Source organism: Rana temporaria, chromosome 1, assembly GCF_905171775.1.
Source record: "Rana temporaria chromosome 1, aRanTem1.1, whole genome shotgun sequence".
NCBI classification, from domain to species: Eukaryota; Metazoa; Chordata; class Amphibia; order Anura; family Ranidae; genus Rana; species Rana temporaria.
The window spans coordinates 25,656,599-25,680,502 of NC_053489.1; the positions used below are offsets into that span (position 1 = coordinate 25,656,599).

Consider the following 23,904-nt stretch of genomic DNA (forward strand, 5'->3'; position numbering starts at 1 on the left):
CACCTTCTCTTGGTTCCATCCTATACCCACCTCCCAGTACCGCCCCTTGTAGACAATACAGACCCAAGTATCATTTTGTGGTGCTAAGAAATTTGTATGGAATTTGGTAATGATATCAAGAAAATCAGTAAAATAGATCCCCTGCAGCCAGCAACAATAGATCCCTCTAACAATGGACCACCGACAACAAAATTACCCCCCCCAGCAACAATAGACTCCCGGCAGCGTCAACAGATCTCCGCACAGCCAGCATTAATAGACTCTCTGGCAACCATCAACAGTAGATCCCTCCTTAAACAGTAGATCTCTTGCAGCAACATAAGACCCCCTGCAGCAATATAAGACTCACCCCCAACAACAATAGGCCCCCCACCAGCAACAATAGACCTCCTCAGCAAAAGTAGACCCCCCTGCAAAAATTGGTCCCCTCCAGTTAGAAGAGATCCCCCAGTAGTGAGCATCAATACCCTACAGCACACCCCAGCACCCCTTGCCATTACATACAGTCAGTTCAGGAGGTGCCGGAGGTGGGGAAATAAGGACGTCAATTTTGTTTGGGAGCCACGTCGCACGACCGCGCAATTGTGGACGTAGTGTCGAATCGAAAAAAAAAATGGCATGCTGATCTCTCCTACTATTTCCTGGACACCCATAATGTGCATGCCTTGAATGATTTTACTATGGTCATTTTTTTTTTTATCTGATGCTTTTATTAAAAAAAAAAAAAGAAGAAAAGAAAAGAGGGATGGAATATATTTGAAAAAAAAAATCACATTGAAGGATGTTGTTTTCAGGAGAAGCAAAGTGCAATGGGCTTGATCTCCGATCCATTGTGCTGCCTGTGAAGGACGGGAAGGGGGGGGTGGGGAGGAGAAGAGGGGACACAGGACCACGGCCTGATTAACATTCTCCCCTCACAGGCAGACTGCAGCCGGCTCACAAAGGAGAAACTCCTAACTTTCCTCTCTTTGGCTTTTCCGCACTTTGTTGGCGATTTTTTTTTTTACTTGCCATTCATCCACGCCTCCCCCACCCACCTCCGAAAAGGAAAGGACCCCCCATCTCCACACTAATCACTCTGAGCCTGATACAGAACCTGCTACTAATTTTCAAAAAAGGGAACACTAAAAAAGTAAAAGTAAAAAAAAAAAAAAAAATTCTAATTTTAAAAGATGTACAGTTTAGGCCCAGCCGCTCTGACCCTCTGTGTCCTCCTGCAAGGTAAGTGGCCTTTTTCTGTAGTCAACATTGTCGTTTGTTAATGTCGATTTGCTGGTAAAATGTATCCAGATATTGCAGTGTGACGTGTGTGTGAGTTGTATGTTACAACACTAGACAGCAAAAAATAAAAAGCAGAAAACAATGCAAAGAAAAAATAATCAGTCCGATTGGTTGATCGGTTGTTTTGTAGGACTGTATTTTAAAGTTTGCTGTTCACTCTTTTTTGAATTAGCTGAGTAATTAGCTTACTGAATGAGCTGAGCAGCAAATCATAGTAAAGAACAAGCAACCGACCAATCAGAATTAATCTTTCACAGATTTTACTCAAGTGATTTTTTTAAACTTTTGATGTGTTGAAGAAATAAGGATAAGAAATAATAAGAAAATTATATAAATAGGAGAAATAATCGTCATCATAATAATAATATTGTTATAATAATAATAATGGTATAAGTACGACAATAAAGTACATTAATGATAATAATAATAAAAGACACATATACAATAATAATTATAACAAAAAAAAGATAAATGGACAACAATAATAATGGTACATGTACAAGTATGATAATAAAGATACAAGTACATTAATAGTAATAAAATATACATGTACAATAATAACAACAAAAAAATAATGATGTACCACCTGCCCCACCCTATTAGATTGTAAGCTCTTCTGAGCAGGGCCCTCTTAATCCTCTTGTATTTTATTGTATTGTAACTGTATTGTATCCCTTTTATATTGTAAATCGCTGCGTAAACTGTTGGCGCTATATAAATCCTGTATAATAATAATAATAATAATAATAATAATAAATAAAAGATATGTACAATAATAAAAGAAAAAGATTCATGTACAATAATAATAAATAGTACATGTACAAATATGATTTAAAAAAGGATACATGTGCAACAATAATAATTAAAAATACATGTACAATATTAAAAATGAAATACTGCACATGTATAATAATAAAGTTACATATGATATTATAATAATAAAGATTCAGGTACAATAATAATAACAACACAATAATAACAGCAATGATAATAATAAAAATACAATAATAATAATACAGATGCATGAATAATATTAATAAGATACATACAGTATAATAATAATAATATAGATACAGTACATGTACAATAATGATAATAAAGATACATGAACAATAATAAAGTAACTCAACTGAAAATTTGGTAACCTACAGTAGTGGGATGATACCCTTGCTCAGGGCTGCTGTTAGAAATCACAGGGGGCCACGTGCAGCCTACCTGGCAGGGCCCTCCCCAAATATAACCAAACAAGATTGTCACTTAAAATATACTAAAACCATTCTTAGCGGACACAAAGATAACAGAGAAGCTGTGTGAATTAACCCTTTTTAAATCGTTTTTTTTTTTTACATTTTTGAACAAAAACATTTTATTATTGAAAAAAAAAATGTAAATGTTTTGAATTTTTTTTTACAATTTTTACAAAATATTTTTTTTTACATTCCCCCCCCCCCCAAGACTTTAAAAACATTTTACAGGGGATTAAAACAATACAGGGTTACAATTTTTTTTTTTCTAATGAAACAGGGAAGCCGACAGCTGTATCTGAGTGTCTCCCTGCAGCAGCTGAAAGTCGGTGGGAGGGAGAGAAACAGGTTTCAGCTGCTGCAGAGAGTCACATAGGACATCCTCTTATTGCCCCTCCATCCAACCGCACTGATTCCCTCTGCTGTTTGGGCCCTCTTGTGAGCCCGGGCCCCCTACAGGAGGACTGGTGGTCCCCCCATATCAGCGGCCCTGTCCTTGCTATACATAACTATCTGGGTGGTGATTTTCCTACTGCCACCATCCATGGTCTCTCTCTATAATGGGGGTGCCCCCCCTCCCCCCTCACACACACACTGCACCCGTGTTATGTGTCCCTCACGCTTTCATGTCTTTTTGCTTATTTCCATTCTTCTCTCTCTTCCTCTTATTAGCATTATCCTCTTATTGCGGCATGGCGGTCAGCAGAATGGCCCATCCCTTATGGATGCCATGCATGGAGAAGGATGAAAACCTCAGACCTGAGACTTTAATGCTTTGCTTTACATTTTCCTTCTTTTTAACCACTTAACCCCCAGACCATATTGCTGGTCAAAGACCAGAGCACTTTTTGCGATTCGGCACTGCGTCGCTTTAACTGACAATTGCGCGGTCGTGCGACGTGGCTCCAAAACAAAATTGGCGTCCTTTTTTCCCCACAATTAGAACTTTCTTTTGGTGGTATTTGATCACCTCTGCGGTTTTTATTTTTTGCGCTATAAACAAAAATAGAGCAACAATTTTGAAAAAATGCAATATTTTCTACTTTTTGCTATAATAAATATCCCCCAAAAATATATATATATATAAAAAAATGTCCTCAGTTTAGGCCGATACGTATTCTTCTACCTATTGGTTTGTGCAAAATTTATAGCGTTTACAAAATGGGGGATATTTTTATTCATTTTTTTTTTACTACTAATGGCGGCGATCAGCGATTTTTTTCATGACTGCGACATTATGACGGACACTTCGGACAATTTTGACACATTTTTGGGACCATTGATTTTTCACAGCAAAAAATGCATTTAAAATGCACTGATTACTGTGAAAATGACAATTGCAGTTTGGCAGTTAACCACAAGGGGGCGCTGAAGAGGTTAAGTGTGACCTCATTTGTGTTTCTAACTGTAGGGGGGTGTGGTTGTAGGTGTGACGTCATTGATTGTGTTTCCCCATAATGACGGCGCCACAGTGAAGAACAGGGAAGCCGTGTTTACACACAGCTCTCCCCGTTCTTCAGCACCGGGGACCGATCGCGGGACTCCAGCGGCGATCGGGTCCCGCGGTCATGGTCACGGAGCTTCGGACCGGGTCGCGGGCGCGCGCCCACGACCCACAGCTGGGCACTAGCACAGGACGTACTGTGCCATTCTGCTGGCGTAAATGTGCAGGAGGCGATCCTTAAGTGGTCAAGGGGTCTACTTATAAATCATTTTCTGGTATAGGGCCAGTTCACACCACATGCAGTCCAGTGCGTTTTCTGTTCTGCATCAAAAACGCATTGGAAAAGTAGGTTATATGGTTTCCAATGGCATAGTTCAGTGCAGTCAGCTCCGGGGCTTTTCAGTTCCAGAAAAAAAAAATTATTAGCTGCATTTTTTCCTGCACGGGACTGTACTGGAATGCAGTAAAATGCATCAAAAACGCACAGAAATGCATCAAAAACGCACTGGACCCTAGTATAGTGAAAGAAAAAAAAAAAACAAAGCACAGAGGCCCAGATTCTCGTAGATTGGCTTAAAACTCCGCGGGCGTAACGTATCTCATTTACGTTACGCCGCCGCAAGTTTTACAGGCAAGTGCTTTATTCACAAAGAACTTGCCTGTAAAGTTGCGGCGGCGTAGCGTAAATCACCCGGCGCAAGCCCGCCTAATTCAAATTAGCCGGGTAGGAGGCGTGGAGCATTTAAATTAAGCGCGTTCCCGCGCCGAACGTACTGCGCATGCGCCGTCCGGAAAATATCCCAGGGTGCATTGCTCCAAATGACGTCGCAAGGACGTCATTGGTTTCGGCGTAAACGTAAATGGTGTCCAGCCCCATTCACGGACGACTTACGCAAACAACGTAATTTTATAAATTTTGACGCGGGAACGACGGCCATACTTAACATTGGTTGCCCCTCATATAGCAGGGGCAACTTTACACCGCGCAAACCTACCGTAAACGTCGTAACTTCACTGCGTCGACCGCGCGTTCGTTCGGGAATTCGCGTATCTAGCTAATTTGCATACTCGACGGGGAAAACTACGGAGGCGACACCTAGCGGCAAAAAAAAAAATTGCATTTAAGATCCGACAGCGTAAGAGCCTTACGCCTGTTGGATCTAATGGTTATCTATGCGTAACTGATTCTAAGAATCAGTCGCATAGATACGACGGCCCAGATTAGGACTTACGACGGCGTACATGGCGTTGCGCCGTCGTAAGCCCTTTGAGAATCTGGGCCAATGAATGCATCCGGAAACGCATCAAAAATGCACCAAAGTTTAAAACACGCATGCAGAGTCGCATCCAGAACGGATCTGGAGTGCGTTTTTGAGGTGTGAACCGGCCCTGAATGTCAGAAGCATTCATGCAAGCTGGCCAAAATTTTCCTGCATTTTTTTTCCCCTAATGGATTCATTCCCATATGGTCATCTCTATCTATCCAGTGGCTGATATGCAGGGCTAGATTCACGTAGCTGCGCCCCTTCTTACGGCGGCGCAGCGTATTGTATTTACGCTACGCCGCCACAACTTACAGGAGCAAGTGCTGTATTCACAAAGCACTTGCTCCGTAAGTTGCGGCGGTGTAGCGTAAATGGGGCTGGCGTAAGCCTGCGTAATTCAAATGTGGAAGGGGGGCGTGTTTAATGCTAATATGCGATGACCTGACGTGATTTACGAACGGCGCATGCGCCCTCCGTGTACATATCCCAGTGTGCATTGCTTCAAATGACGTCGCAAGGACGTCATTGGTTTCGACGTGAACGTAAATTACGTCCAGCCCTATTCGCGAACGACTTACGCAAACGACGCAAAAAATTCAAATTTCGAAGCGGGAACGACATCCATACTTAACATTGGCTGCGCCTCCTAATAGCAGGAACAACGTTACGCCGAAAAAGCCTTACGCAAACGACGTAAAAAAATACCGCCGGGCGCACGTACGTTTGTGAATCGGCGTGACTAGGTAATTTGCATACTCTACGCCGAAAACGACGGGAGCGCCACCTAGCGGCCAGCGTCAGAATGCACCCTAAGATACGACGGCGTAAGAGACTTATGCCAGTCGTATCTTAGGCTAATGTCGGCGCATCTTGTTTTCTGAATACAGAAAGAAGATACGCCGGCGCAGATTTGAATTTACGCGGCGTATCTATGGATGCGCCGGCGTAAATTCTCTCTGAATCTAGCCCGCAGTGTATTTCCCATTGAGGTATTCCAGAGTCCTATACAGTATTGCAATTTGGCCACTAGATGGAGCTGACAATATATTCTATTAGAATACATTATGGTGACATTTCCCAAGCAGTATTTATTGTTGATCTCTTGGGATTTTTTTTTGCAGCCAATATCCTGTCCACATGCCCTCCTGTGATAGCAGCATGGCATTTCTCAGAGAGCGGGTTTCCTGATGATAACAGTAGACAATGCCTGAGTAATGCAGATTCTAAATTCAATCAAAAATTATTAGCAAAAAAAAAATAAAAAATTCAGAAGATGATTTTTTTTTAAATGACATTAACATGTTAAAGCTTCTACAAGCTTTTAACGATAATGGGCCAGATCCACGTACCTCTGCGCATTTTTACGGCCAGCGTAGCGTATCTCAGATACACTACGCCGCCGTAACTTACAGCGTATTTTCCGTATCCTGAAAGAATTTGCGCCGTAAGTTACGGCGGCGTAGTGTAAATGTGTCGGCGTAAGGGCGGGGAATTCAAATTACAAAGATGTGGGCGTGTTTTATGTTAATTCTACTTGACCCCACGTAAATTAAGTTTTTTTTTTTAACGGCGCATGCGCCGTCCGTGGGGGTATCCCAGTGCGCATGCTCCAAATTAACCCGCAGCAAGCCAATGCTTTCGACGTGAACGTAATTCTATGCAAATTCCTATTCGCAAACGTTTTACGCAAACAACGTAAACGACGGAAAATTCGACGCTGGCCCAACGTCCATAGTTAACATTGCGTACGCCTCATAGAGCAGTGGTAACTATACGCCAAAAAAAGCCTTACGGAAACGACGTAAAAAAATGCGCCGGACGTACGTTTGTGGATCGCCGTATCTAGCTCATTTGCATATTATACACGGAAATCAACGGAAGCGCCACCTAGCGGCCAGATGTAAATATGCACCTAAGATCCGACGGCATACTAAGACGTACGTCAGTCGGATCTAGCCCACATTCAGTCGTATCTTGTTTTGTGGATACAAAACAAAGATATGACGGGGGATCGTAGAAATTACGCGGCGTATCAATAGATACGCCGGCGTAATTTCTTTGTGGATCTGGGTCAATGTTTACATATACTATAAAGCGGTATTAAACCCAACATGTAATATATTTTGCAGCTTACCAATCATTAGATTGGTGGTGGCTGCATTAGTTTTCTTTGTCCTGGTGATCTGACCAGTAACACATCTCTTACCACAACTACAACGAGGCTGAGCCCAGATCTCTATGCTGGATATCCTCCCCATAAACCTTCTATTCAGTGGTGGCCGGCTCTCAATTTTATTTTTTTTGGGAGGGGGGGCGCAAACAAAATGAAAAAAAAAAAAACATCCATTGCAGCCACTGTGCCCATCAAACGCAGCCACTGTACCCATCAATTGCTGACACTGTGCCCATCAGTTGCCACCAGTGTGCCCATCAGATGCTGCCAGTGTGCCGATCAATTGCCGCTACTGTGTTCCATCAAATGCTGCCAGTGTGCCCATCAATTGTCGCTACTGTGCCCAATCAAATGCTGCCAGTGTGCCCATCAATTGTCACTACTGTGCCCCATCAAATGTTGCCATTGTGCCCATCAATTGTCGCTAGTGTGCCCCATCAAATGCTGCCATTGTGCCCATCAATCGTCACTACTGTGCCCCATCAAATGCTGCCAGTGTTCCCATCAATCGTCACTACTGTGCCCCATCAAATGCTGCCAGTGTTCCCATCAATTGTCACTACTGTGCCACATCAAATGCTGCCAGTGTGCCGATCAATTGTCGCTACTGTGTCCCATCAAATGCTGCCAGTGTGCCCATCAATTGTCGCTACTGTGCCCCATCAAATGCTGCCAGTGTTTCCATCAATTGTCGCTACTGTGGCCCATCAAATGCTGCCAGTGTGCCCATCAATTGTCGCTACTGTGCCCCATCAAATGCTGCCAGTGTTCCCATCAATCAAAAAAACAAAAAAAACAAACATGTTATACTTGCCTCCACTGTGCAGTTAGTTTTGCACAGAGTGGCCCCGATCCTCCTCTTCTGGGGTCCCACGGCGGCTGTCTCGGCTCCTCCCAGCAAGAGCAAGGGGTTACCTTGCGGGCCCGCTCCCATGTGATACACTCGGCGGCCATAGCCGCTTTTTCCTGTGTTTGATTGAGAGTTTTACAAATATTGGGCTAGATTCAAGTACAATTGCGCTTTTTGCCCTGCGCCCCCGCAAATTTACTGCGCTGCCCTTGATTCACGGAGCAGTAGCTTCGTAAATTGCGTGGGCGCGCCGGCAAAATGCCCGGCGTAAGCGCGCGCAATTTAAATGATCCCGTAGGGGGCGGGAATCATTTAAATTAGGCGCGTTCCCGCGACGATCGCAGAGCGCATGCTCCGTCGGGAAACTTTCCCGACGTGCATTGCGGCAAATGACGTCGCAAGGACGTCATTTGCTTCAAAGTGAACGTGAATGGCGTCCAGCGCCATTCACGAATCACTTACGCAAACTACGTAAACTTGAAATTTCGCAAAACGCGGGAACGACGGGTATACGTAACATTGGCTGCCCCTGCTAATAGCAGGGGCAGCCTTACGCGAAAAACGCCATGCGGAAACAATGTAAACTGCGTACGCAGGGCTCGCGTAACGTTGTGAATCGGCGTTAGTATGCAATTTGCATACTATACGCTGAGCACAACGGGAACGCCACCTAGCGGCCATCGCAAGAATGCAGCCTAAGATATGCGGGCATAAGAGCCTTATGCCGCGCATATCTTAGGCTGCAGTCGGCGTAACGAGGTTCCTGAATCAGGAGCATTCGTTACGCCGGGGCAAGTAAGCAATTGCGATGTGTAACTATAGTTACACAGGCGCAATTGCTTCTTGAATCCAGGCCATTGTGTGACATAAACAATTGCAACAGCCAGGCCTCGTACAGACGACCGAACATGTCTGCTGAAAGTGGTCCGCGGACCAGTTTCCGCCGACATGTTCGGTCGTGTGTAGGGCAGACTGGACAATTTTCCGGCGGATCGGACAGGTTTCCAGCGGACAAATGTTTCTTAGCATGCTAAGAAACATGTCCGCTGGAAGCCTGTCCGTCGGACATGTCCGACGGTCAGTACGACTCATCGGACATGTCCGCAGGCCCGAGAACCCGCGCATGGCGTCAAAGTGATTTGACGCATGCGTGGAAGCATTGAACTTCCGGGTTCGCGCATGTCGCCACGTCATCGTCGCTGCCACGTCACCGCGTCGTCACCGCGCTGTCTGTCCGCAGGGATTTTGGTTTGATGGTGTGTACAACCATCAGACCAAAATCTGCTAGCAGACATGTCCGATGAAAACGGTCCGCGGACCGTTTTCATCGGACATGTCCGCTCGTCTGTACGAGGCCCCACCATTTTATTATCCAGGACCGCTGCTCTCAGAAAATATATAGGGGCAGATCCTCAAAGAAATTACGCGGCGTATCTCTTGATACGCCACGTAATTTCAAATTTTGCGCGTCGTATCTTTGTTTTGGTATCCACAAAACAAGATACGACGGCATCTGTGTTAGATCCGACAGGCCGTCGGATCTTAGATGCAATTTTTCGCTAGGTGGCGTTCACGTCGTAATCCGCGTTGAGTATGCAAATGAGCTATTTCCGACGATCCACGAACGTACGACCGGCCGGCGCATTTTTTTTACGTTGTTTCCGTTCGGCTTTTTCCGGCGTATAGTTAAAGCTGCTATATGGTGGCGTACTCAATGTTAAGTATGGCCGTCGTTCCCGCGTCTAATTTTGAAAATTTTACGTCGTTTGCATAAGTCGTCCGTGAATGGGGCTGGACGCCATTTACGTTAACGTTGAAAACAATGACGTCCTTTGCGACGTCATTTGGAGCAATGCACCCTGGGAGTTTTTACGGACGGCGCATGCGCAGTTCGTTCGGCACGGGGACGCGCTTCATTTAAATGAAACACGCCCCCTACCCGCCCAATTTGAAATCTGCCGCGAGAGATACACTACGCCGCCGTACCTTACGGCGCGAATTCGTTGAGGATTCAAACCAAAGCCAAGTAAGTTAGATCGGCGTAGCGTATCTTACATCTGCGCCGGGCGCAGCGGATGTATGTGGATCTACCCCATAATGTTTAATATAATATTAGCAAAAAATTTATAAAAAAATGCAGATTTTAATATTTATGTGAGAAATTAAAAAATTGCTCTTTTAGGCAAAAGGTTAAACGTCATTTTTTTTGGGGGGGACGGGGGGGACTGGCCATTTAAACAGCCACATGGGAATTCTGGTAGGTGGAATTATAACAATAGAATGCTCATAGGGAGGATATCCAGCATAGAGATCTGGGTTCAGTCTCATTGTAGTCCTGGGATTTGGGCAGGATGAAGACGGGAGATTAGCGCACTTTGCGGCGTTTACCTCCAGAGATCGATCGTTATCGTAAAGATCTGGACTCGGCCAGCCTCTGTCACAATACGCTTCACTCTCTTGTGATATTCCCCCGGCATTTCCTGCCGTACTCGCCCCACAATTCCTGTCCCTGTTATAGAACTTCAGACAAGGCTTTCCCCCCGGGGACTCCCAGTAAAAATACACTTTTCATTGTAAGGGCTCTTTCACACGTCCGTTCAGTTTTTCAGATCAGTTTTTTTTTCATCAGTTGATCCGTTTTTCCATCAGTTTTTCGTCAGTTTTTCGTCAGTTTTTCATCAGTTTTTGCATCAGTTTTTGCATCAGTTTTTCCATCCGTTTTTTTCATCCTTTTTTTTTTTTTTTTTTTGGGGGCTTTTTACATAGAAAAACGGATGTTAACGGAACGGATCATCCGTTAACGTCCGTTTTTCGTCCGTTCCGTTTTTTAGACGGAAGAAAAATAGGGTTTTCTTCCGTCCAAAAAAACGGAACTGAACGCAGACGGATGCTAACGGACGTTAGCGGATGCTCATCCGCTAACGGACGCTAGCCCATAGGGAAGCATTGCGGTCCGTTAACGGACGTCCAAAAAACGGACAAACGGAACGGACGTGTGAAAGAGCCCTAAATTGTAGAGAATATTGTTGTATGCCGACCAGGAGTTTTTTTTTCTGGCACTTTTTCTTTACAAATGTAAATCAGATATTTTTGCTAGAAAATTACTTTGAACCCCCAAACATTATACACTTTTTTTTTTAGCAGAGACCCTAATGCCGCGTACAGACGGTCGTTTTCTGCGATGTTAAAAAACGACGTTTTCTGTGAAGTAAAAAACTACGTTTTCTGTGAAGTAAAAAACTACGTTTTCTGTGAAGTAAAAAACTACGTTTTTGAAACTTCAATTTTCAAAAACGATGTTGCCTACACACCATCGTTTTTTTCACAATGCTCTAGCAAAGCGAGGTTACGTTCACCGCGTTTTTCCATTGAAGCTCGCTTCATAACTAGCTTCTGGGCATGCGCGGGTGTAAAAACGTCGTTTGAAACGTCGTTTTTTGCTACACACGGTCAATTTCTGTGAAGTAAAAAACTACGTTTTGAAAAACGACACATAAAATTGAAGCATGCTTCAATTTTTTTTGGTAGTTTTTCAGAAGACATAAAACAACGTTTTCCCCCACACACGGTCAATTAAAGTGACGTTTTTAAAAACGTCATTTTTTTTCATCACATAAAGTGATGGTGTGTACGGGGCATTAGGAATAAAATGGCGATCGTGACAATTTTTTATGTCATACTGTATTTAAATTTTCAATTAAAAAAAATAAAAATATATTTTAATTAACCACTTCAGCCCCGGAAGGATTTACCCCCCCTTAATGACCAGACCATTTTTATGCGATACGGCACTGCGTTCGTTTTAACTGACAATTGCGCGGTCATGCGACGTTGTACAGAAACAAAATGTAATTTTTTCCCACAAATAGAGCTTTCTTTTGGTGGTATTTGATCACCTCTGCGGTTTTTATTTTGTTGCACTATAAACAAAAAAAAAAGACAATTTTGAATAAAAAAACTATGGGCCAGATTCTCGTAGAACTCCGGCGGCGTAACGTATCGTGTTTACGTTACACCGCCGCAAGTTTTCAACGTAAGTGCCTGATTCACAAAACACTTACCTGTAAACTTGCGGCGGTGTATCGTAAAGACGTCCGGCGCAAGCCCGTCTAATTCAAATGCACCATTTAAATTAGGCGCGCTCCCGCGCCGAACGTTCTGCGCATGCTCCGTTCGCAATTTTCCCGACGTGCTTTGCGCGAAATTACGGCGCCCCGACGTGTTTGTGAATGGCGACGTGCGTAACGTACTTACCCCGAAAAAAAAAAAATATTTAAAATTCGAAGCGGGAACGACGGTCATACTTTAACATGGCTGGTGTAAAGTTAAGCAATGAAAAAGATTGCTTAACTTTGCGACGGGAAAAAACGCCGTTACGCACGCAAGTAGGTTCGTGGATCGCCGTAAATGCTCATTTGCATACCCGACGCTGGAAAACGACGCAAACTCCACCCAGCGGCGGCCGAAGTATTGCAGCCTAAGATCCGAAGGCGTACGAAGCCATAAGCCTGTCGGATCTTGTTTGTGAATCTCAAACTAAGATACGACGCGGCAAATTTGAAAATACGCCGGAGTATCAGCAGATACTCCGGCGTATTTGTTCTGTGAATCTGGCCCATCATTTTTAACTTTTTGCTATAATAAATATCCCCCCCCCCAAAAAAGATAAAAATTCTTCAACAGTTTCGGGCAATATGTATTCTACATATTTTTGGTAAAAAAAAAAAAAACATGAGGCAGAGAGGTGATCTAGATTTTAGCATTTTGAAAACGATATTTTTTTACTTTTTTGCTATAATAAATATCCCCCCCCCCAAAAAAAAAAACACATTTCTTCAATAGTTTAGGCCAATATGTATTCTTCTACATATTTTTGTAAAAAAAAAATGATGTCCTTTTTTCCCCACAAATAGAGCTTTCTTTTGGTGGTACAGTATTTGATCACCTCTGCGGTTTATATTTTTTGCGCTATAAACACAAAAGAATTAAAAAAAAAAAAAAATTATTTTGAACGTTTTTCTATAATAACTGGCGACGTTGTAACCAAACAAAATTGACGCGTTTTTTCCCCCACAAATAGAGCTTTCTTTTGGTGGTATTTGATCACCTCTGCAGTTTATATTTATTGCGCTATAAACAAAAAAAAGAGCGACAATTTTGAAAAAAACACAATATTATATATTCTTTGCTGTAATAAATATCCCCAATTTTTTTGAAAAAAAGGTAGGGCCAGATTCGCGAACAATTACAGCGGCGTAACGTATCCCCTTTACGTTACTCCGCCGCAAGTGCTTGATTCACAAAGCACTTGCGTGTAAACTTGTGGCGGCGTAGCGTAAAGCCGTCCGGCGCAAGCCCGCCTAATTCAAATGGGGCGTGTACCATTTAAATTAGGCGCGTTCCAGCGCCGAACATTCTGCGCATGCTCCGTTAGGAAATTTCCTGCCGTGCTTTGCGTGAAATTACGGCGCCCCGATGTATTTTTTGAACGGCGACGTGCGTTACGTCGTTTCGTATTCCCGGACGTCTTACGCAAAAAAAATAAAAAATGTAATTTGACGCGGGAACGACGGCCATACTTTAACATGGATGGTGTAATTTTACACCACCTAAAGAGGACTCGTAACTTTGCGACGGGAAAAGCCGGCTAGCGACGATGTAAGCGAATGCGACGAACGCGCGTACCTTCGTGGATCGCCGTAAACATCTAATTTGCATACCCGACGCAGGAAATTGACGCAAACTCCACCCAGCGGGCGCCGGAGAATTACACCTACGATCCGAAGGCGTACGAAGCCGTACGCCTGTCGGATCGAAGCCTAAAGCCGTCGTAACTTGTTTCAAAACAACGCTACGACGTGGCAAATTTGAAAATATGCGTATTTCAACTGTGAATCTGGCCCGTAATTTCTTCATCTTCATGAAGTATTCTTCTACATATTTTTGGTAAAAAAAAAAAAATGCAATAAGCGTATATTGATTGTTTGCGCAAAAGTTATATCGTTTACAAAATAGCGGATAGATTTATGTCATTTTTATTATTCATTTGTTTTTTACTAGTAATGGCGGCGATCTGCGATTTTTATCAGGACTGCGACATTGCGGCGGACAGATCGGACACTTTTTTTGGGACCAGTGACATTTATACAGCGATCAGTGCTGAAAATAGCCACTGCTTACTGTATAAATGTCACTGGCAGGGAAGGGATTAACACTAGTGGGCGATCAAGGGGTTAAGTGTTCCCTAGGGAGGTGTTTCTAACTGTGAAGGGATGGGACTGACTGGAGGAGGAGAAAGATCGCTGTTAATGATCACTAGGTACAGACGATCTCTCTCTCTACACCACTATCAGAACGGTTTGTTTACATTGACAGATTCCCGTTCTGGCTCTCTGTGAAGCGATCGCAGGTGGTCGGCGGACATCACGGGTGCCGGCCATGCGCAACTGGTATTGCTCTTAATGCGGCCCACGATTTGCGCAGCTGAGCCAACCTGCCGCAGTATAAAAACAGTGTCAGCAAGCGTTTTGGGTTTGGATATGCTTAAAGCGTTAGAGTTCCACCCATAAATATAACATTACATCAGTAGTTTTAAAAAAATGTCATTAGTCATTTACGGAAAAAATATATTTTTTAGATGCCTTCAAAGTGTTGTTGCTAGGCAGAATAGTTAATCTTCCCACTTCCTGCACCTAGGTGCTTAATGCACCGCACAGACTCCTGGGAATGTAGTGGGTGTAACTTTCCAGGAGTCTGTGCACTCCCCAGTCTCAAAGAATCATGTGACTTGGACAGCACAGGTGCTGAAACCTGATCTGACACTGCTTGTGCAGCACTGAGCATGTGCGAGATCTGCAAGGCTGAAATCCAGGAAGTCATACAGTCTGGCTTCATGATGCCCACACTTAAGATGGCCCCAGTCAATTTCTATTTTATAAAGTGTCTAAATGCTGTAACAACCTAACAAAACGGACCTTAGTTTACAGACTAACTTTACTAGAATACATTAAGCTTGTGTATTACAGGGGTATTTATATTTAAAAAGTGAAATTGTGGCCGAAACTCCGCTTTAACCACTTGGCGTCCGCGTTATAGCCGAAAGACGGCCACAGCACGGACCCCAATTGCCGGGAGGCCGTCAATAGACGTCCTCCCCTGCAGGGTGCGCTGTGATCACCGAGTCACTGAGACTCGGGTGATCACAGATCCGAGTAAGGGGCCGGCCCCTTACCACGTGATCAGCTGTCAGCCAATGGCAGCTGATCACGTGATGTTAACAAAAGCTCGGTAATTGGGAGGAAAAAAAGCTGGTCACCGGCTTGTGTGCAAGGGACATCGGTCCCGAATAGGAAGAGGCAATTCTGCCTCATCTGTGCAATACATACCCCTTGCCAGTGCCACCTGCCATTGCCACCTACCAGTGTCCACATTGCCCATCAGTGCCAACTATCAATGCCCACAAGTGCTACCTATCAATGCCCACCAGTGGTGCCAATCAGTGCCTCATCAGTGCCACCTAGCAATGCTGCCTATCAGTGTAACCTACCAGTGCAGATCAGTGCCCATCACTGCCACCCATCAGTGCCCATCACTGCCACCTATCAATGCCACCTTTTAGTGCCACTTCTCAGTGCCCACCAGTGCCACCTATCAATGACCTTCAGTGCCACCTCTCAGTGCCCACCAGTGCTGATAAGTGTCCATCACTGCCACCCATCAATGCTCATCACTGCCACCTATCAGTGCCCATCACTGCCACCTATCAATGCCACCTTTTAGTGCCACTTCTCAGTGTCCACCAGTGCCACCTATCAATGCCCTTCAGTGCCATCTCTCAGTGTCACCTCTCAGTGCCCACCAGTGCCGCCTATCAGTTCCCACCAGTGCCGCCTTATTGGTGCCCATCAATGCAGCCCATCAGTGCCCATTAGTGCAGCCTCATCAGCGTACATCAATGAAGGAGAAAAAATACCTGTTATATAATATAAATATAATTTATTTTTTTAATCTGTCTTTTAAAAATTTTTTTAACAAAAAATAAAAACCGCAGAGGTGATCAAATACCACCAAAATAAATCTCTATTTGTGGGAAAAAAATGATAAAAATTTAATTTGGGTACAGTGTTGTATGACCGCGCTTTTATCATTCAAAGTGAAACAGCGCTGAAAGCTGAAAATTGGTCTGGGCAGGAGGGGGGTTGCCCAGTAAGCAAGTGGTTAAATATTTTTTCCCTCATAGTTCTATGGTTCCTGTGTCTTCTCTGAAGCCACTGTGATTGCCCCTGTTATGCCCCCCACACCTGTTAAAATTATATAATTTTTCGTATGAATACAAACCATACCTTAAATAATTATGATTTTTTTTATCTGTAGTCACACAGGGCCAAATGTTCATGATCAAAAACGTCCAACTGGAGAAGTGTATTCACGCAGCAGATGACACTGGGCGAGTCTCTCTAGCCAAGTGTAAGGTGAACGCCAACCACCAATACTGGACCTGGGAACCGGGCACCAAATCCATTATCAATGTAAAGAGTAAACAGTGCCTAACGGTGATCAAGCCTCAAGATCTGCCCACTCTGAAAACGGACCCGTGCGAAGGCCGGAAGAACCAGGCCTGGTTCTGCGACAGTAGGGGTTACCTATCCCTCTATGGACACCAGCTGCACCTGAGTGCCAAGCACGGGACCAAAAAAGTAATCCTGTCTAAAGGAATGGACAAGTTCAGTAAATGGAAGACACTGAAAGATTTGCCAATCTGTGAAGAGGTTGTTGTGGCCACCACCGGCACATGGCAAAGTTCACCCCATGATGTAGAGGGCGGCGTGGATATATTTAATGAAAGTAAGAGTTGACTTTATTATAGAAGCTTTATATTGTTTTTTGCACACCCAATGAGCAATTTATGAGGAACACTATACTGATGGTTAGGGCTAGACCTGTAGGGCCAGATTCAGGTACAAATGCGGCGGCGTAACGTATCGTCTTTACGTTACACCGCCGCAAGTTTTCAGCGCAAGTGCCTGATTCACCAAGCACTTGCGTGTAAACTTTCGGCTGCGTAGCGTAAAGGCGTCCGGCGCAAGCCCGCCTAATTCAAATGGGGCGTGTACCATTTAAATTAGGCGCGTTCCCGCGCCGAACGTTCTGCGCATTCTCCGTTTGGAAATTTCCCGCCGTGCTTTGCGCAAAATTATGGCTCCCTGACGTGTTTGTGAATGGCGACGTGCGTAACGTACTTACGCAAAAAAAATAAAAAATTTAAATTCGACGTGGGAACGACGGCCATACTTTAACATGGCTCGTCTAAAGTTAAGCAATGAAAAAGCAGGCTTAACTTTGCGACGGGAAGAAATGCCGAGCGACGACATAACGCACGCGAGTAGCTTCGTGGATCGCCGTAAAAGCTAATTTGCGTACCCGACGCTGGAAAACAACGCGAACTCCACCCAGCGGCGGCCGAAGTATTGCAGCCTAAGATCCGAAGGAGTACGAAGCCGTACGCCTGTCGGATCTTAGCCAAATGCCGTCGTATCTTGTTTGTGAATCACAAATTCAGATACGACGCGGCAAATTTGAAAGTACGCCGGAGTATCAGTAGATACTCCGGCGTATTTCTTCTATGAATCTGGCCCATGGTTCCGAATTTTGTCAAATTCGCTAATCCCAACATTTTCGGAAATTCTGAACTTTGGACATTCAAAAATTTCGGAAATTCAGGATTTTGGAATTTCGGAATGTCAGAAATTCAGAAATTGGAATTTCGTAATATGAACATTTCAGAAATATGAAAATTCAAAAAAATTCCAAATTCCAAAATTCCAAATTCCAAAATTCGAAAATCGGAGATTAGAAAATCAGAGATTAGAAAATCGGGGGTTAGAAAATCAGAAATTCGAAAATTCCAAATTCCGAAATTCAAAAATTCCAAGTTCGAAAATGTTCGAATTTGGAAATGTGAAAATCGGAAATTCAAAAATTCAGTTTTTCGAAAATTTGGAAACTCAAAGACCGGAAAATTAGCATTTTTGAATTTCCAAATTTTCGAAATTTCGAAATTCCGTATTTACAAATTCCGAATTTTCGTATTTCCGAATTCCCGAATATAACAAAAAACAAATAACAAATTTTTCGGCAGTGCACGTGTCTAGCTAGGGTCTCTCTCAATTCTTTGTGGGACGGATTCCACCATCCACAAACATTCCTGTGAGATTTTACAACATGTCGACATGATTGCATAACACAAAATCCCCCAAAATTGTTAACTGTACATTCATGCTACAACATCACAGTGATTTTCCTTTATGTAGCGGATGGTTGCTACTAGTTACTTTTTTTCAAGTACTCGCCGATACCGATTACCGATACTTTTTCTAAGGTCATGTGACAAGTTTTTTTTTACAATTTATTTTTTTAATGAATTTTTACAATTTTTTTTAAATTAATTTTTACAATTAATTTTTTACAATGCTTTCTTTTTTTGGGGGGGGGGGTGGACGTGTCAGTGTGTTTTTTATTACATTTTTTTATATTTTTTTAAATATATATTTTTTATTATTTATTGAAAATTTTTAAATTTTTATTTTTATCAGCCCTGTTCGGGGGCTTTGGTGAGATATCAGGGGTCTTAACAGACCGCTGACATCTCCCCTTTGAGACAGAGAAAGGGACTGAGGATAGAGATTCCACTGTCCTTTTCTTAGCAGCACTGTAAATGAATAGAGAGAAGACAGCGGCTCCTCTCCATTCATAAACTGAGACATCGTAATCACAGGTTACGATATTTTAGTTATGTGAATGGACAGAGTCAGTGATCACTGACTCTGTTCATTCACAAAAGGAAGCAGCCGGGTTTACCGGCTCCTACCTCCTCTCTCCATCCTGACAGATTGCGGACAGAGGGGGCGGAGGAGGACACGAAGGGGTGCACGGAGCAGAACAAAGGGGGACATGGAGCAGAACAGAGGGGGACACGGAGCACGGAGGGGGACACGGAGCAGTTAGTTGCAATTAGTTGTAGTTGGCCGTGAAGTTACTAGGCCAGAGGTCTGCAGTACCTCTCCCCGGAGGCCTAGTAATTTAGTGGCATTTAATTTGGTGGACTACTGATCCCAGCTAGTCCAGCCTGCAAATCCTGCGCCCGCAGGCCGCATCGATTTCACACAAATCCTACACTCTCTCCTCTGGCCTCGCACCCAGCTCCCCTGGCATGCCTCTTCCAGAACATCCACTTTATCACACTCACCCACCTTCACCTGCCCCGAGTCCATAATGGAGAACCTTAACCAGACATCCTTTCCAATAGCTTCTCCAGCCCCTCTGTTCCAGGACACCTCTTCCATGACTGTGTAAGGATGAGGCTCCCTCCCAGCTCTCCCCGGCTCCTCAGCTGGGCCTTGCCCCCCCCCCCCAGATGGGGATGGGGCCCCTGCTGCTATCTAGGACTCCATTCTCCATGTCACCCGGCCAACAACACCACCCCAGTGAGCTGTTACTTCAGCTTATATGAAAGGCCTGCCCCCTGCCAATTCCAAATGGGGATTGGTCAGGGCTCCTCACATGAGCTGCCTGTCATTCCAGCATCCCGGCCCTGTACCTCTTCCAGAACAATCTCCCTGGAAGCACTGAAGTACAGGTGGTCACACCCACTGCTTCACTAACCACTCCCTGCCCCTCAGATCAAAACAAGCAGGCCTAGCCTGAAGCATAGGCCTGCCTAAATTTACCTGCACTGACAGTTCTACTTCACAAAAAATCCTACCTAGCACCTACCTACAGTAGAGGGTGCTACATTTAGATTCAGATCCGATGACTGGCCCACCATTTGTGTCTCTCAGCAGAAACCCAGACTGAATAACAGTTGTGGAACCCAATGTAGTCTTCTCGTGTTGTAGCCCATCCACTTCAAGGTTCAGCATGTGCATTCCCTGAGATCCTTTCTGCGCTCTACAGTTGTAAAGAGTTTAAATTTCGGATGCCATGGCCTTTCTGTCAGCTCCAACCCCGTCATTCTCTTCTGACCTCACTCTCAACAAGGGGTTTTCTATCCACAGAACTGCTGTTTTCGGTGTGAGCTCAGGCAGTCGACAGACCAGCAATTTATTGGACTACTGTTCAGGCCCCTGGGCCCTCCAACACTCCAGCTTAAAGCGTAACTAATAGGACAAAAAACTCACCTAAGCGCCAATGGACCAATCCCAAAGGCCCCTCGTCAGTGTCGGTGTAATAAAAAGAAACTCGACCCATGAAATTCCTCGACTGCGTCACTTCCAGTGAGGCTACGTCACAAAATAGCTGTTCAAAGGGCTTTACCACGCATTTATTACGAATGCAGCCTGCGAGAGGACAGACTGCATACCTCCCAACCGTCCCGGATTTCGCGGGAATGTCACGCGATTCGTGATAAAATTCCGTGGTCCCGCGAGCAGTGCTATTGTCCCGCAATTTCACAAATGCAGCCTGCCAGAGGACAGACTGCATACCTCCCAACCGTCCCAGGTTTTGCGGTAATTTCACGCGATTCGTGATAAATCCCGTGGTCCCGCGAGCAGTGCTATTTTCCCACGATTTTGCGCCCCCCTACCTCCCCGCGATTACAGCGGTTCGTGGTAAATCCAGTGGTCCCGCCATTCGCGCTAAATCCCGGTAGATCTGCACCCCCCCTTCAACAACTTTGATCCGTGAAACCTTCCCCCGCTCATTCCCCTGATTCGTGTAACCCCCGCTCAACAACTCTGATCTGCGGACTCCCCCCCGCTCAACAACTTTGATCCGTGAAACCTTCCCCCGCTCAACAACTCTGATCCACGGAATCCCCCCCCGCTCAACAACTTTGATCCGCGGACCCCCCCCCCCACTCAACAACTTTGTTTGGGGGGTATGCGACTGTAGGATTTGTGTCAAAGTGTCAAATCAATGCGGCCTGCGGGCACAGGATTTGCAGGCCGGACTAGCTGGGATCAATAGTCCACCAAGTTAAATGCTACTAAATTACTAGGCCTCCGGGGAGAGGTACTGCAGACCTCTGGCCTAGTAACTTCACAGCCAACTACAACTAATTGCAACTAACTACAGCCAGCAAGCTGGGATGCAATTTTTGGGTCCTGAAAAATTATAGACCCGAGCTGTTCTTTTTACTAACCCGTACCGAGGGAAAGTGGGAGGGGGAGATAGAGCCGTGCTTGGAGAGGGGGACTGGCCAGACACAGTGCTATGCAAGGGGCCCACCCCCCTCTCCAAGCACGGCTCTAGGCTCTATCTCCTTCTCCCACTTTCCTTTGGTACAAGTTAGAAGAAAGAACAGCCTAGGGACGGGGGCGGGACTGGACGCAGTGCTGCTGATGACAAGTTTAAACATATCGTCGCTCCGCCCACCCGCTCGGGTCTATAATTTTTCTGGACCCGAAAATTGCATTTGTGCATGATAAAATTGGTGAAGTCGCGCATTCGCAGTAAAGCCCTGCGAACGGCTGTTTTGTGACGTAGCCGCACCGGAAGTGACGCAAGACTTTTCATAAGTCCAGGATTTTCTTATAACACAGGCATCTTCTACCGGGTTATACCGCGTGCCAGTGTTTGGCCATTTTGATGGAGTGACATCACTTCTGAGCATGAGCAGTGCAGAAGGGATGCAGGGGATTGCAAATAGGCAGGTAGGTGTATTATTTTGGCAGGTAAGCGTATTTTTATTACTGGAGAGACATTGCATGTCTCTTCTACAATAAAGAGCCTGCCGGTTTTCATATTTTGCCTTCAGTTCCACTTTTAAAGTGGATGTAAATCCACTCTCATCTTTTCTAAACTCCTGCCATAGTGCTGATCTATAAGGATATACATGTCTCCTGCATGTATCCTTACCTGTCAAATGTCTCCCCTCTGTCTATTATGAGACCCAAACAAAATGCAGATTCTGTGGGTGGGTCTGTTGTCCGGAGCTCGGTGGGTGGAGTCGTGATGTCAGTAGACTGCCCCGCCCTCCTCTACACTCCCCTTGTCAACCTGCATTTTCTCCTGTGTATTTCTTACACTGAATTCTGCTATGATCACTAACATCCAGTCAAAACCCAGAAAAGTCACCACATGACATCAGCATGCCCAATCATACCGAGGTGTGGAGCAACCAATCCTTGGAGAGCTGGAGAAAAAAAGGGATTTTTTTTTTTGTCATGTTCCTAGAGTTCAGCTTTTGGCTAATAAAATTAATGGCTGAAGACTGTATACTCAAATTAGTGTATAAGCCCAGTAATGACATGATTGCATGTATGGCCCCTATATGATTCCATGTATGGCCCCTATATGATTCCATGTATGCCCCCTATATGATTCCATGTATGCCCCTATATGATTCCATGTATGCCCCCTATATGATTCCATGTATGCCCCCTATATGATTCCATGTATGCCCCTATATGATTCCATGTATGCCCCCTATATGATTCCATGTATGCCCCCTATATGATTCCATGTATGCCCCTATATGATTCCATGTATGCCCCCTATATGATTCCATGTATGCCCCTATATGATTCCATGTATGGCCCCTATATGATTCCATGTATGCCCCCTATATGATTCCATGTATGCCCCTATATGATTCCATGTATGCCCCTATATGATTCCATGTATGGCCCCTATATGATTCCATGTATGCCCCTATATGATTCCATGTATGGCCCCTATATGATTCCATGTATGGCCCCTATATGATTCCATGTATGGCCATATATGATTCCATGTATGCCCCTATATGATTCCATGTATGCCCCTATATGATTCCATGTATGGCCCCTATATGATTCCATGTATGGCCCTATATCAGGGTTTGACAAATTTGCTTGGAATCTAGGAGCCAGCTAAAAAAGTTAGGAGCCAGAAAACGCACCCCGTCCCGACGAGCTTGTGCGCAGAAGTGAACACATACGTGAGCAGCGCCCGCATATGTAAACGGTGTTCAAACCACACATGTGAGGTATCGCCGCGATTGGTAGAGCGAGAGCAATAATTCTAGCCCTAGACCTCCTCTGTAACTCAAAACATGCAACCTGTAGATTTTTTTAAACGTCGCCTATGAAGATTTTAAAGGGTAAAAGTTTGTCGCCATTCCACGAGCGGACGCAATTTTGAAGCGTGACATGTTGGGTATCAATTTACTCGGCGTAACATTATCTTTCTTAATATTAAAAAAAATTGGGATAACTTTACTGTTGTCTTATTTTTTAATTAAAAAAAGTGTAATTTTTTCCCAAGACCGCTGAGCAAATACGGCGTGACAGAAAGTATTGCAACAATCGCCATTTTATTCTTTAGGGTGTTAGGATAAAAAATATATATAATGTTTGGGGGTTCTAATTAGAGGGAAGAAGATGGCAGTGAAAATAGTGAAAAATAGTGAAAAATTACATTAGAATTGCTGTTTGACTTGTAATGCTTAACTTGTAATACCAACGGCCACCACCAGATGGCGCCAGCTTACACATCTGGTGGTAATAACTTGTAATACCAACGGCCACCACCAGATGGCGCCAGCTCCAAACCAAGTCGCCAGGACACTATTTCTAGTCGCCATGGTGACCTGGCGACCGGGATTTGTCGAGCCCTGCCCTATATGATTCCATATGTATCTCTGTCCATGTGTCTATCTAAACTTA

At 44.4% G+C, this 23,904-nt stretch overlaps 1 protein-coding gene across 1 annotated transcript in view; it reads left to right on the forward strand.

The window, feature by feature from the left end:
• The first annotated feature begins 893 nt into the window (after nucleotides 1–893).
• Nucleotides 894–23,904, forward strand: part of LOC120924791 — a 36,305-nt gene continuing 13,294 nt past the window's right edge. The window contains exons 1-2 of the mRNA XM_040335806.1: nucleotides 894–1,221; nucleotides 16,631–17,101. Coding sequence (XP_040191740.1) covers nucleotides 1,173–1,221; nucleotides 16,631–17,101 — 520 coding nt within the window. The 5' untranslated portion in view covers nucleotides 894–1,172. The remainder of the gene's footprint in view (nucleotides 1,222–16,630; nucleotides 17,102–23,904) is intronic.